Source organism: Eptatretus burgeri, chromosome 7 (assembly GCF_056783735.1).
Source record: "Eptatretus burgeri isolate ZD-2024b chromosome 7, Ebu_testis_v1, whole genome shotgun sequence".
Taxonomy (NCBI): Eukaryota; Metazoa; Chordata; class Myxini; order Myxiniformes; family Myxinidae; genus Eptatretus; species Eptatretus burgeri.
This window is the reverse complement of record NC_140967.1, coordinates 45,203,920-45,219,311: the sequence shown is the minus strand read 5'-3', so window position 1 is coordinate 45,219,311 and position 15,392 is coordinate 45,203,920. Positions and strand designations below refer to the sequence as shown.

The 15,392-nt window shown below is 42.7% G+C and overlaps 1 protein-coding gene across 6 annotated transcripts in view; it reads right to left on the bottom strand.

Moving 5' to 3' along the window:
* The window catches only part of WDR59 (WD repeat domain 59), a 69,417-nt gene that overhangs the window by 41,670 nt on the left and 12,355 nt on the right, over positions 1-15,392 (bottom strand). For 5 of the 6 annotated variants that reach the window (XM_085888286.1, XM_085888285.1, XM_085888288.1 and 2 more), the window contains 8 exons: positions 13,467-13,552; positions 13,292-13,372; positions 6,656-6,693; positions 4,584-4,672; positions 2,806-2,922; positions 2,611-2,688; positions 2,326-2,485; positions 370-449 (listed from right to left, as the gene is read on the bottom strand). In XM_085888286.1, the coding sequence (XP_085744412.1) occupies positions 370-449; positions 2,326-2,485; positions 2,611-2,688; positions 2,806-2,922; positions 4,584-4,672; positions 6,656-6,693; positions 13,292-13,372; positions 13,467-13,552 (729 nt within the window). Of the gene's footprint in view, positions 1-369; positions 450-2,325; positions 2,486-2,610; positions 2,689-2,805; positions 2,923-4,583; positions 4,673-6,655; positions 6,694-13,291; positions 13,376-13,466; positions 13,553-15,392 lie in introns of those variants that run through there. The other variant, XM_085888289.1, reaches the window with a different exon arrangement.

Sequence of the window (15,392 nt, the reverse complement as noted above, 5' to 3'; positions counted from 1 at the left end):
TCCACCAGCATTGTTTGTGCCATTTAAATCCTATTTATGGAAATGGTGGAAGAAGAGTTCATCAACTTGGCTCTTTTTCAAACATATGAATCTACGAGTGCAAGCTAATCGAGATGCTTTATCGCAAACATCAGTGGGTGGGAATTATCAACCACTTAACTGAGAAAAAGCCCTTGATCACCAAATTTGCTTTTATCAGAAGTTCACATGGGGAGTGAACAAAGGTGTGTGTGTGTGTGTGCTTGAAAAGCAATTTGAAAACCAAGTCCTTGCACGACACACTAATTGATCACAATCAATCACGGTGGTTTCCAAACAAACACAATGATTCTTTAAGCATAAAAGTTTTAAGACTAATGTTAAACTCACACGCTGAAGTTGGCTGTCAATTCTCCAGATCCTTAAACTTTGATCACGTGACCAGGTAACCAACAGGTAATACTTCTGGCCTGTAACAGTCAGCAAATACTATATAACAACAACATTCTGTTCACTGTCCAAAAAGAGACATCATCATGCATAACATATGCAGGTAATGGACAAAAAAAATAAAAAAATAAATAAATGTACATACCTGGGTTAAAAAAATAAAAATAAAACAAAAAAAAAATCAAAAAATGTAAACACCAGGTACATTGAAAACAGCCTCCACACAGGTATGGCCCATGTGTCAATTAAGCAAATAACATCACAGCATGCTTAGGGTCATGTATAAAAATGCTGCACAGGCCCGTTTGCCTATAATTATTGCTAGCATGGCTGCAAAAGGAGACCTCGGTGACTGAAAGAGGGGTGATTGTTGAGGAGCATTTTGCAGGAGCTTCAGTGACAGACAGCTCAACCTGCTGTTTCACAAGCAACGGTGACCAAGGTGGTGTCGGCATGGAACTCCAAGGGAAAGACATCTTCAGCAAAGAGCAACAGTGGGTGGAAGCACATACGCCAACATCATATCTGTACATTAATTTGAAGTGCAAGGAAAAGCAAGTGAGCAGCTGCAGATCAATCGGCTGTAAATTTCAATTTGGGGCGCGAGCAGCCAGTTTCATTAAAAAAAAAAGGTAAGCCGAAAACGGCACGGATACCAAAGTCGGGTTGCAATACACAAGCTGCTCAACACACCTGGTAATGCACATTTGCGAGTCCAGTGGTGCAAAAAGCACAGGCAATGGACTACCGAGCAGTGGAGAAACGTGATAAGGGTGAGATGAATCATCCTTCACCATGTTGTCGACAAACAGACGAGTACAGTCAGTACACGTGCAGCGCCAACCTAAAGAACTCCACAACTATGAGTGCTTGGTTCCAACAGTGAAAGGTTCTGGTGGTTCTCTCATGGTGTGGATCGCATATTCTTGCATGGTTTGGGTGCAGTCGCTCCCTTAAAAAGCAAGGTCAATGCCAATTGTTACTTAATCGTAATGAGCTATCATCTTCATCCCATGTTGCAGCATTTCTTTCCTGCTGGGAGGTGTGTATTCCAAGCTGACAATGCCCCCATCCACAGAGCACATGTGGTCGTCCAATGGTTTGATGAGCATGACGGTGATGTTATCCATACGTCATAGCCTTCTCAATAACCAGATCTGAACCCAATAGAGCATTTATGGGATATTCTGGAATGTCACCTGAGACAGCATTTTCCACCTCCATCAAATAGGTGTGGGTTGATCGACTTTCTCATGGAAGAGTGGTGCCGCATCCCTCATGTAAAATTCCAGATGCTGGTAGACTCTATGCCACAGCGCATACTGTACAAGCTGTACTAGCTGCACATGGTGGCCCATTAAGTGACTTGATATTGATGTTCCCATTTTTTTTGTCCACTACCTATAGCTCATTGCACTGAAGCTCATTCTGGTCTGATCAAACAGCCAGGTCAAAGTTAAAATTGGACAAGCACCTACATGGCAAAGTCTTTCGAAAGTACAAATAAATCTGTTTGGGCACTTTAACTTCGGGGTGGGGAAGAGCCAAACTGAAAGTTGAACTTTTTACACATTTTATACAAACCCACATGACGGTGCATTAATGTTTTCATGCTCAAAACATATTCGAGCCGGCCTATGAAAATCTAGCCAAAGCTTTTTGTGATGTCATGCAAGCTAAACATTTTTTTTTTGTTCACAGGTTTAACATTTGTCGGCAGAGCAGAAGATAGCGAAACGTATGCAAACAAATGGAGCAATGAGATGACTAGATACATAGGAAACACAATTTGCAGAATACTGTCGATTTTACTTTTACAAACAAGTGGAAAACTTGCTCATTTGCAAAATATTTTTTACACTTCAAATCCCAGTTGTCCTTCACAATTTCACTCACCGTCCCTCTGGCGCCTCCACTGAAACTCGAGCACCACGTCATTGTGACCCATGAAAGTGTGCACGGGTGCTTCAAGATCATTCAGATTCCATAGTAGCAGGCTGTTTTCCCCACGGCGCAGCTGAGGCACCATGACTGTGATGAGGCCACTGCTGAATGGCTAGTAAGGTTAGGCCCAGGAAACAAGGTTGCATTAAACAAAGATAAGCTAAAGCACATCTCAAATGAACCAACATTTCAAATAAAAGCTTGTTGTAATCAGCATGTAAACAAAATGCGCCTTACCGTGTACCTGGCCTTCCATACTGGTACGTGGCACGAGAGAATGTCCAGGTGTTTCCTTGGATTTCTGATGTCCCAAAACTGACACAAATGTGGCAGGTTAAAAAGAAAAGTCAATATTTGCATCTACATCACCCATTTATTTGTCACTCTGGAGTTCAAACAGAAACCTCTCCATTGAACTGTTCTGTGACATACCTTTGCAGAGTTGTCCTGGCTGCAAGTGACTAAAGCAAACTCAAGATCTGGGTGCCAATCCAGGCCATGAATGCGTGAGAGGTGTGCAGCCATGTACTCCACTGGAAAGTTGGCTCTCTATTTTAAGCACAAACACTTGGTCAGAAATATCATTACAGGTATAACTTCTACAACACAAGAAGCTCGGATGTACCAAGATAATAGTGACAAAGACTGTTGATGAGATAATGATGTTTTTTTTTTTTCTTTTTTGTTTCAGAAGTTGCAATGTGACATTCATTACTGAAATTTTCACATAAATACGAATGAGCAGCCAATCTGAAGCAACCAAAGCTGAACACAATTTGCTTTAAACTGCCATTGCCACACCGATTGAAAAGGAAAGTTTTTCTTGTGCTTTCTCAAAACTGTCAAAACCTCACCGAGACTTCGAACATCGAAAGAGCTCAAACTTCTCTTGCCAAATCGTGACATCACCAGATATACCAGTGATCTTCACTATTTTTAAAGAAGGGGGCCACTTTTGCCGATAAGATATCAGTGTGAGAACCGCCACCGCCTGCAGGACTCCAAAATGGTGATTATTCGGCCCCACCTCCACTTGCTCTTTTATTTTTCCATTGTGGTTACTGGGTTGAAAGCATAATTGCTAACATACTGCCATATACTGACGTAGTGATGTTACTTTTACCTTCGCATTGGAACACTCATTTGAAACTATTGGGTCAATTTGATAGCATTTATGGCAGATTATGATGGGGTGTTTTTGTATTTTTACCCCATGGGGTCTAAGCACCGCTCGCGTTCTCTCTTTTCTTGTGTACAGTTCATTTGAGCGTCTATGTCTCCATTATTCGTGAACATAATTAGATGAAAATTGACAGGCATATACTAGACACACATGTGCAGGCAATAACTGAGCCCAAAGTGTGATTGCGGCCTTTCGGGCTGAGGAATGGCCCATTTTCTTAAAATTATTTCTCGGTTATTAGTGAATGGAACCGAACCAAACTTGACAGGTATATTCTAGAGATCATTCCCCAAGCATTAACTGAGCCCAAAGTGCGATTCTGGCCTTTTGGGCCGAGAAACGGCCCTTTCGGCCCATTTACTTAAAAAATTTTTTTTTTTTTTAATATTAAATGCGCTGGGTGATGCTCAATGCAAAATTAAGTCACAAATGATGATATGAAGCTAGCCTCACAATTGTGAGGTGTTTTGGTTTCTTTTTTTCTGATGCGATGAAAATCTTACCAAATTTCAAAACTATCTGTCGTCCGTGCTATCGCTCACCTGAGAGTTGTACAAATGAACTCCCACGGGGTATGTTCGCAATTTGAACTTGTTATTATTATTTATTATCGGCCACGTATCAGGGGCCACACTTATGGCCACCAGTGGCCCGCGGGCCGTGCAATAAAGAACAGGGTGATACACTGTCCCTATGTAAAACGTTATCAACAGTGCTGTTCCAGGCTCACTTGTCTCACACCCCCTAGCTAATATCTACAGCATGCCAATGCAGTGCCTCATGTGCAGTAAGTAATGTCAAAGTTCAGATCATCCTTTGCCAGTTTGGATAAAAACCTGATCTTATTAACTACAGACATACATATTCCTCTCCTCAAGCATTATTTAAAAAAAAAAATCAAGTTTTGATCTCCGTTGAAAAATAAGTGATAACATGACAGGCAATGTTTTTGTTTTAGACTGACAATGTGCATCCTGGCTGATTCCATCTCAAGCCTCATAACATTAAAAAGTCCCTTGACCATTACCCTTTTATCCCAAATTCTGACGTCTCCATCATGACTTGTTGCGAAGATATCCTGGTTTTGTTTATTCCATTTCACTTGTGAAGCTCCAGCTGGAAGAGAGAAGAAGAAGAAAAAAAAAGAAAAAGGAAAACAAAATAAAAAGAGGAAGAAACGTTTGGCACGACAAGCATTAAAATGATCATTTTGCAATTGCTTTTTCTCAGTACATTAAGGTACAAAGAGGATCTTGAACACAAATCACAGGCAGGACAAGGACGATAGGAGATGGCGGTGCACTTTCATGCAAATTACATGGACATTAGCACATAATGGATAAATACATACATTATGAGGACAAATGCATAAACACTTGTGCACAGTAATACCTCGCTACACACTCGTTGCGGTTTTACACTCATTATACGTTATGACTACCTTCCAATCCGCACGCTCGCTTCGGACATACGTTCCGACAAAACACGACCCAAACGTGCAATACACCAAGTGGGGATTCACGTGACGACGTATATTCAAGTCCGTGTCCAGCCCAGAGTGTTTGACAACACCTCGAATCAGTTACAGTTCACTTGCTGAGGGGTGACAACAGTTTTCACTGCAATTAAATTTAAGCTTAAGAGTTTGAAATGTTGAAGCCCAAGAAAACGATAACAAAGCTTTTCCCTTCAAGTTAAAATGGACATTTTGAAATGCCTTAAGAGTGGACAAGGCCATGGTTGTTCACTTTCAATTTACTTTTTATACATTTATTAATCACTACTGATTTGACAGGAAATTCATTAATAAGCACACATTTATGCTTTAGAACTCCAATTTTTGAATCCTTCAGCAACGCATCTCTTATTTAGAACACTCTTCATATGGGATAAACCTTTTTCACAACATGTTGATTCGAGATACGCCTGGTTTTTCTGGAACTCATCCCGAGTGTATAGTGAGGTATTCATGCATGAGATTTGTACCCAGGCCCCAAGCATCACGTGCCAAGCATCATGAGCCATCGGTTCAGCTGAGAATACTGAATAGGCCAACAGAGTTGCTACTTTTTAGACAAAGCTTCATAATTAATCCATAGCCATTAATATTGACAAAGAAAATATGTGTAAGCTTCTTCTGCGTGCCAATCCTAAAATCACAAATATCAAAATCATAATACTTGCAAGCCCAGAATGTCAGCAATAATAAATTTAATATTTCTATTACAACCTGCCCATAGAAAGCATTTGTTACAAGACGCTATATTTACCTCCGCCACCAAAAGTGGATGGGGGGTATGTTTTCAACCTTGTCTGTCTATGAGCAGAATATCCCAAAAAGTTATGGATGGATTCAGCTGAAATTTGGTGGACAGGTTGGGTGTGTGACAAGGACGCATCAATTCGATTTTGGTGAAGATCCGGATACTGGAGTTTTTTTAAAAAGTGATTCTTCACCATTGAGAGATGGGGTAAAAAAAATGACATACAGTAGAGCACAATATGTCAAAAAGTTGTGGATGAATGACAAAAGTAGGTGGATGAGTTGGTTCGATGACAAGCAGATTAGATTTTGGTTCCGGTCCGGATGCGGATCCAGCCTCTCAGAGGGATACAAAATGTAAACTGTTCAACCCGGCAAGCTGAACAGTTTACATTTTTTGAGGAAAATGGTTAAATAAATCACCATGCACAAAAAAAGTTAAAGTTTTTAAAACGACTTCATCTTTTCAACTAATTTGGATAAACATTCCCAAACTGACATGTCATCCAATTAGGATGCAAAGAAATCCACCAGTAAGGACTTTTTAAAACTTAACCCATGTGCCAAAAAGACTGGTAAACTAATTTGTAAACAGCGATAGCACATTCTAATCTAAAGATAGAAAATTATATTCCTCAAATATTGTGAATCAGTTTTTTTTGCTTTCTTTATTTTTTTTTTAAACAACAGTGGAATACAATGCACATTAAACTCGAGATCAAACAGGTCTCTAATTTAAGTCCAAATAGTGAAGCATCAAATAACTTTAATCAAAACGGACACTGATCGAGTCAAGAGATGATCATACTTCAATTTGAGGAAATTCAGAAACTTACCTACCGTGGAGAGTGACACTGCAGGCTTCCTCGCATCTCTGCAGTGGAACAAAGGGTTGACTATCAATGCATGGGAAGTCTTTCAGGTTACAGTATCTCAACCTGTAAAATGCTTGGTACAGCATTTAATTATACAAATAATCAGCACAGTTCAACTTTGCTTTGGGGGTAAAACTGTGGGAATAAAAACTGTCATATCATATTCACTTTTAAATTTCAATACAACTTTACTATAGCAATCCATTACTAAAAGCAGAAGTGTCTGTGCGTGCATGTCATTGTTGGTCATCTCGATGTTCAGATTTCAGAAGGTGGAACCTCCAATGGCTCATAGCATCGGCTCCATTTCGGTGAAGGATCGTGATACATGGACGAGGTTGTGAAGTTTTCTTGTTCTCAGTTTTGTTCCGATGGATATTTTCAGGATAGTCACTGAGACAGAGCTAGCTTCCCACTGTAGTTCGTTTGTGGTAATGTTCCCAGGGATGGTTTGTAGGATCTTTGTGAGGTTCTTCCTTACCATCCCCGTTGCTCCAATTAACAAGGGCACAATTTTGGTGCTCTTCAGCTTCTAGCATCTTTTCACTTCATTCTTGAGATTTGTTAATTTTCATTTTTTCCACATTATTGAGACCAAAATCACTGGTTACTGAAACCTCCATAAGCAATGCTTTCTTTTTCTTTTTGTATCCGAGTATTATGTTCGGTCGCAGTACTTTGTTTTCTATATTCATGCTTGCATAGGATCATCAGGTCGTACATAAGCATAAGGTCCTTGTTTTCAATGATCGCTTTTGGTTCATGTTGCCACGAGTTTTCTGGAAATGGAATATTGAAATTTCTGCAGATGTGCCAGTGGATTACTCTACATACCTTGTTGTGCCTGTGTGTGTGCAGCTGGTCTGACATGATTTAAAAAAAAAAATTAAATATCCTGATGGGAGGTGACTCTTGCTTTCTGTTTCGAGCTTGCAGAACCCACACTTGTCAAATTGACTGAGTCCCACCATCTTCTTAAAGCCATCAGTGTGGTATCCCTGCTCTTGGGCATCTCCTCCCAATTGAACTGAACGCTTCCACATTCCAGTGAACCTTGTCTACACCCGAATCTGTCCAATCCTTCTGCCTTTCTACCAGTTGTCACTATACAATGTACGTATGTATATTGTATATACTATAATATATATATATATATATATATATATATATATATATATATATATATATATATATATATATATATATATATATATATATATATATATATATATATATATATATACTGTTGCGGGCCGGGGTCTGGTGGCAAGAACGACCACGAGGTGGGGGCATTTACGTCGATTCCCACCAGACTCCCCGGAATTGTAGGCCGTCGCTGACGGATAATTCCGTGACGCGGCGGGTCGCTTAACCGACCGTGGACGCCAATACCTCAACCGCGTAGTGTAGAGTCCTCCTGTCTAGAACCAAGTAGTTGAAACCCACACCCTTTCTTTCTCTCAACCACACGCCTTGCCCGAACCGGACCACTCTACCAACTACCTTTCCGGAACGGATGCAGTCGAGCGGCACTGCCAAGGACGTACCGGCTTGAAGAAACGGATTATCGGGAATAAAGACCCGGCTAAACTCGGATCCGGACCATGCTGGACCAATGGAGGAAAAGACAAAAACGAGCTGGGAACATTTCTACAATTATTTATTTACACTAAGGCGAGGAAAAACATGTGGCACAGGAACAAGGTTTATTGGGCGTGTTATGCATGAGAGAGATGTAGTGTGACAATTATACAGCAACTTACCAAAGTGGACACAGAGCAGACTTGCGCGAGAATAATAAAAGCAAGAATTACAATAATAAAAGATCTGATACAATTTTACTTAAAAGACAGGCACCACACTCTCAGACACACACTCAGACAAAACAAACCCAACGAAAAGAAAAGGGGACCCTTTTTACAGTCAGGAAGGGAGGGAGTTGAGGTCGCAGTTCTCGGTACCTGAGAGTTCCAGGGGAAGTAGTGCTCTGTGGTGCGGCACCTGACAACAGTCGTACAGTTGACCACAGCTGCCTGTGTGGAGTTCGGGTCCGTGGAGGAGCTTGAGTGGAGAGCATGGAGTCCAAGGTGGGAACGGGGCAGCAGACAGGTCCCGGTCGAGGTCGGGTGTGCGCGGACCAGCACAACAGGCGGGCCGCCGAGGTGAGACGTGGGCAGACACTCCGTAACAACGACCCCTTCAACAACTGCACACTTCCAATCCTTCCACCGCAATCTCCTTCGACCTTCCCAACCAACCAACCAACCCACCGAACAACCAAGCACCAACCCCTTACGAACCAACCAAATCAAACCCTTCCTTTCTTTCTCTCAAATCCAACCACGAACTCCTTTTCATCCCATACCACTCTACTCTGAGGATTACTTCGTATCTTATAGATCACGGAGCTAGGGGGTGGAGCCATGGCGAAGCCGATAACAAATGTGACGATTGGATACCCAGTGACCATAAGCCGTCACCATACCCGGTGACGATTGGACCGGGCTTTCATGTGGTCCTCCTCTCTGGGCAGGGTTTCGGCCAGACCCTGATAAGGTCTGCCCACACCCGCGCGTCTGGGCCTGGGAAGGTAGATGGTGGTGCAGCTACCATAACCATCCTCGGGATTCTGCCACAGATAACCATCCTCGGGATTCTGCCACAGATAACCACCCTCGGGATTCTGCCACAGATAACCACCCTCGGGATTCTTCCACAGATAACCACCCTCGGGATTCTGCCTCAGATAACCACCCTCGGGATTCTGCCTCAGATAACCACCCTCGGGATTCTGCCTCAGATAACCACCCTCGGGATTCTGCCTCAGATAACCACCCTCGGGATTCTGCCTCAGATAACCACCCTCGGGATTCTGCCTCAGATAACCATCCTCGGGGTAGGCACTCGTCACGCTGTGGTAAGCGAGGTGAGGGTGCGAGGCAAGCGAGATGAAGGTACTGTGGTTCCAATAAGAGGGGAAATAAAATAAAAGGGAAGAAAATGATTTATTAACTTAACTAAAAGCCCATCGCAACGCACCCCAGTATCTCCCAACTACACACAAGGAAGGAATCTATCTGCACGTATAATAATGGAATAACGAACTTGGGACACCTGTATGTTGTATGCATACGGTTCCGAGAAGAGTAACAATATATATATATATATATATATATATATATATATATATATATATATATATATATATATATATATATATATATATATCTCCTTCACCTATCGCGATTAATGCGTTCCAGACCCACCGCGATAGGTGAAAATCCGCGAAGTAGAAACCACATATTTATTTAATTATTTAAATATATTTAAACACATTTTTTTCATGTCCATCTCATCTTCCACGTGTTCGTTGGCGCCGCGATCTTGAGCAAGTTGAGTGTACGTATCATACAGAGACTTCGCCTTTGTGCGGATTGTGTTGCTATCCAGCGCGATATTATTTTTCTGCAATCACTAATCCAGAGAGACAATGCAGATTCCATCCTAACCATCAACCTTATTACGCGACGTTACAACCCTCTTGGCAGTTTTATTGAAAGAAACAGCTGCCGTCGATCTTATATTCTTCTCGGCCTTCTTCATATAACGTGCTGTAGATTCAGAGGCCAAAGTGGCGCCCGAAGCCGCGTACGTTCTCCCTTCCTTAAGCATGTCGAGAAGTTTCACCTCTTCGACGATGGTTAGAGTCATCCTTGAGCGCTTGGATTCAGGTTCAGAAGACTTAGAAAAAACTCGCGATGTAGTGAAGCCGCGAAAAGTGAACCGCGATATAGCGAGGGAGCATTGTGTGTGTGTATGTATATATATATATATATATATATATATATATATATATATATATATATATATATATATATATATATATATATATATATATATATATATATATATATATATATATATATATATATATATAGCTGTGGACCTGGGGGTCGGGGGAAGCTACCTCGGGTTCCCACCAGACTCTCCGGAATCGCAGGCCGTTGCACACGGATAACTTTGTGATGCGGCGGGTCGCTAATCGACCGTGAATGCCAATAACTCGACCACATAACTTAGGCATCTCAAGGTCCTCCGTCTAATAAATACTGTTTACCTAATGGTCACGTGACCTAATTACCGGGGGACACGCCCTCATTCAAACCGGATCAGATGCAGCCGAGCGTAACTGCCCAAGGACGTTTCGGCTAGAAAAACAGATCACTGGGGGATAACGTCCCGGCTAGGCTAGGATACAGACCATGCTGGACTAATGAATGAATAAGACAAAAACGAACTGGGATCATTTCTACACAAGCATTTATTTATGGTCGGCTGACCAAGCAACCCAGTACGCTTTGGAGGAGGAATACTGGTGTCTATGGTGTGGGAGTGGGAGGTGTAGTGTCGTGCAATATGGGAGGGTGCAGTGTCGTGCCAGAGGAAACTGTGATTGCCAGCCAGTCATGGATGCTCTTTTGTGCATCCAAAAGGGACGAGATTGAGGGGTGGAAAGAGAGAGAGGAAAGAAGATGCGTGAGGCAAAATATCCCTAACCGAGTTGTGCATAGGTCTGCTGGTGTAGCGTGTAACTCCGTGGGACGCTCCACTTGAGCATTCCCACTTCAAGAGTTGGCGCGTTATCTCTGGCTTAGTCACTTTGCCGGGGCTCGTGGCAACATGCGCTCCACACTGGTCCTCCGGAATAAGCACGTCTCAGTCACACACCAACCGCGAGTGAAGAGCCAGCAACGGGCAGAGGCAACGAAGAGCTGGCTTGGTATTTGGTCTGGTCTGACCTCAAAATCTGACAGGTCTGACCCTCAAATAACTCAAAGACCCGCAAGACCCCCTTTACTGTAATTAAAAGGCAAAATTATAAATTTGAATTCAACACATCGACAGGGCATATGACATCATATAAACATTGAGAATGTAATGTTGGACTGAACACATCAATACAAAAAAAAAAAATCGATTTCGTGTCATAAATATACGTGACCATACGTTGTATAAATAATTTAAATAAAGCATTCAGTGACCATACTGTTACGATTGTGGGGGTAGGTGGAGGAATCAAATCGGGAATATAGCATTGTGTAGAGTTGCTTGGTCCGTGGATGTGTAGGCGGTATCTCAATGCAACGAAGTAACTAACCTGTGAGCTCAAGTGTTATGGGTCACCACACGAGTGGGTGGTGTCGTGTTAATTACCTCGGGTTTAAGAATAAGTTCCCCAGTATATGATCACCCTCTGATTTTTCCCCATGTTTTTATATTTCAAGATCGACAATAAAGGTGGGGAAGACGTCCCGAAAACCACTACAAGTGGGCAGAAAGCCCCGCCTTCAAAGGGTGACAACAGGTGAAGTCACGCCCCCAAGGGGTGATTGATGGGCGTGACGTCAGAAGCTCGCCGAGCAGGCAGAAGCCCCGCCTTCCCGGGTTTCGTGCGAGCAGGCCATGCCCTGGAGGTGGAGGATTGTTAGGCGTGACCCCTGAAGAGGAAGAGGGCATGGTAGAGCATGATACTGAATAGGACGAGAGATCGGTCGAGCACATGCACGAGGTCAGTGTGAGGAACGCACGAGGCAGAGTTGATTTCGGAAGAGAAACAGAGGCGGGAGTTCAGGGCTTGCCCATTTTTTGAGAGCCGTAATCAGAGCGGAGGCATGAGGAGCATTGTTTGGAGATGCGAGAGCGGAGGGTGAGCGCACATGTCGAGGAGGTCGGCGTGATCCTTGAATTTATGTTGAGGCGATTTGGCTCGTGTGGTGAAGCAAGATGCTGGCCTTTGGCTCTTGATTGGGTCGGTGAGGACGATTGGCATTACACTGGGGCTCTGAGCCTTGGTGTGGAGTGCCGCTCGTGGATTGCCTGGCGTGCGTTTGTCCCGCTACGAGAGAAGCGCCATTTTGTGCGCGTCTGCATGTGCGAATAGGAGTGCCTCGATTCCAAGTTCCACAACACCAGGTCTGGGCCAAGCCAAGTACGAGAATTAATGAAAGGAGGGGTTTTATTTTTATTTTGTGTTCCCTTTGTCTGTATTTGAGTCTGTGTGAAGAAGCGTCTCAACTTTGAGATTTATTAGTTCATTATTACTATCATTAGCCTTTTTAATTACTGGCCTTTGTAAATATTTGTTTATTTCCATTAAATGTGTTCCTTTTAAAAAGCTGTATCCATGTATTTGTAGTGGGGTTCGAGTATAAACCCCCTTGTGCGGTCCTGGTGCAGCGTCCCGGTGCTGTGCTCCTCCGCCATTGAGCCTCCCTCCACCCGCGCATGCATTAATCTCTGAGTCTCGGCTGTCGGCCTTCAAGGGAGAAGTTTTGCCATCCATCCAGGTAGGGGTTAAACCCGCTGGACACGACAATACACAAGGTAAAATGAAACACCAGAGAGGCCGTCGGTAGATGCGTTGTGGGTCGCAAGTGGCCGACGGGTTGACCACCACTAGTTTAGGATATCCTCAAAATAGAAATCCACAAAGAAAAAAAATTATAGATGTAATTGTAATGACCTGATAACATACATTCCACATCAAGTGCATGTCAATTTAAGACGGGATATTGAAACGAAAGGTGAAACCCTTACTTGATGTCCCAAATGTAGATGTAGGTGTCAACAGAGCAGGTAACCAAATATTCAGCCTCATACCATGACCAGTCGAGATCACTGCAGTAAAAATAAACAAAGTTTGAAGATCGTTTTTACAAAATAATGACTGAGAACAGAACGGGATATAGAGCGAGACAAATACTGTAATGACCTGATAACACGAGTGTGTCCACGCAGAGATGTCTGGATCTCACCGACATCAGCTGACCATTTGTACAGATCCACCTGCTGGTTGCACTGGTTGATAAAGTGGATTGGACAGAACAATCACCAAATCAGTACCATTACTCTCAGCAAATCAAGTCTGTTTCTCACTTCAAAAACACTTTCATGCATTATTAAATTGGCACAAGAAGTTAAAGCTCAGGATGCTATTGGGTGACTTGGTGAACATCTCATATCTATATACAGTGGGGAGAACAAGTATTTGATACACTGCCGATTTTGCAGGTTTTCCCACTTACAAAGCACGTAGAGGTCTGTAATTTTTATCATAGGTACACTTCAACTGTGAAAGACGGAATCTAAAACAAAAATCCTTAAAATCACATTGTATGATTTTTAAATAATTCATTTGCATTTTATTGCATGAAATAAGTATTTGATCACCTCCCAACCAGTAAGAATTCTGGCTCTCACAGACCTGTTAGTTTTGTCTTTAAGAAGCCCTCCCATTCTCCACTCATTACCTGTATTAACTGCACCTGTTTGAACTCGTTATCTGCATAAAAGACAGCTGTCCACACTCAATCAATCAGACTCCAACCTCTCCACAATGGGCAAGACCAGAGAGCTGTCGAAGAACATCAGGGACAAAATTGTAGACTTGCACAAGGCTGGGATGGGCTACAGGACAATAGGCAAGCAGCTTGGTGAGAAGTCAACAACTGTTGGGGCAATTATTAGAAAATAGAAGAAGTTCAAGATAACAGTCAATCTCCCTCGGTCTGGGGCTCCATGCAAGATCTCACCTCGTGGAGCCTCAATGATCATGAGAAAGGTGAGGGATCAGCCCAGAACTACACGACAGGACCTGGTCAATGACCTGAAGAGAGCTGGGACCACAGTATCAAAGAAAACCATAAGTAACACACTACGCCGTCATGGATTAAAATCCTGCAGCGCACGCAAGGTCCCTCTGCTCAAGCCAGCGCATGTCCAGGCCCGTCTGAAGTTTGCCAATGACCATCTGGATGATCCAGAGGAGGAATGGGAGAAGGTCATGTGGTCTGATGAGACCAAAATAGAGCTTTTTGGTTTAAATTCCACTCGCCGTGTTTGGAGGAAGAAGAAGGAAGAGTACAACCCCAAGAACACCATCTCAACCGTGAAGCATGGAGGTGGAAACATCATTCTTTGGGGATGCTTTTCTGCAAAGGGGACAGGACGACTGCACAATATTGAGGGGAGGATGGATGGGGCCATGTATCGCGAGATCTTGGCCAACAACCTCCTTCGCTCAACAAGAGCATTGAAGATGGGGCGTGGCTGGGTCTTCCAGCATGACAACGACGCGAAACACACAGCCAGGGCAACTAAGGAGTGGCTCCGTAAGAAGCATCTCAAGGTCCTGGAGTGGCCTAGCCAGTCTCCAGACCTGAACCCAATAGAAAATCTTTGGAGGGAGCTGAAAGTCTGTGTTGCCCAGCGACAGCCCCGAAACCTGAAGGATCTGGAGATTTGTATGGAGGAGTGGGCCAAAATCCCTGCTGCAGTCTGTGCAAACCTGGTTAATAACTACAGGAAACGTCTGATCTCTGTAATTGCAAACAAAGGTTTCTGTACCAAATATTAAGTTCTGTTTTTCTGATGTATCAAATACTTATTTCATGCAATAAAATGCAAATTAATTATTTAAAAATCATACAATGTGATTTTCAGGATTTTTGTTTTCGATTCCGTCTTTCACAGTTAAAGTGGAGCTATGATAAAAATTACAGACCTCTACGTGCTTTGTAAGTGGGAAAACCTGCAAAATCGGCAGTGTATCAAATACTTGTTCTCCCCAATATATATATATATATATATATATATATATATATATATATATATATATATATATATATATATATATATA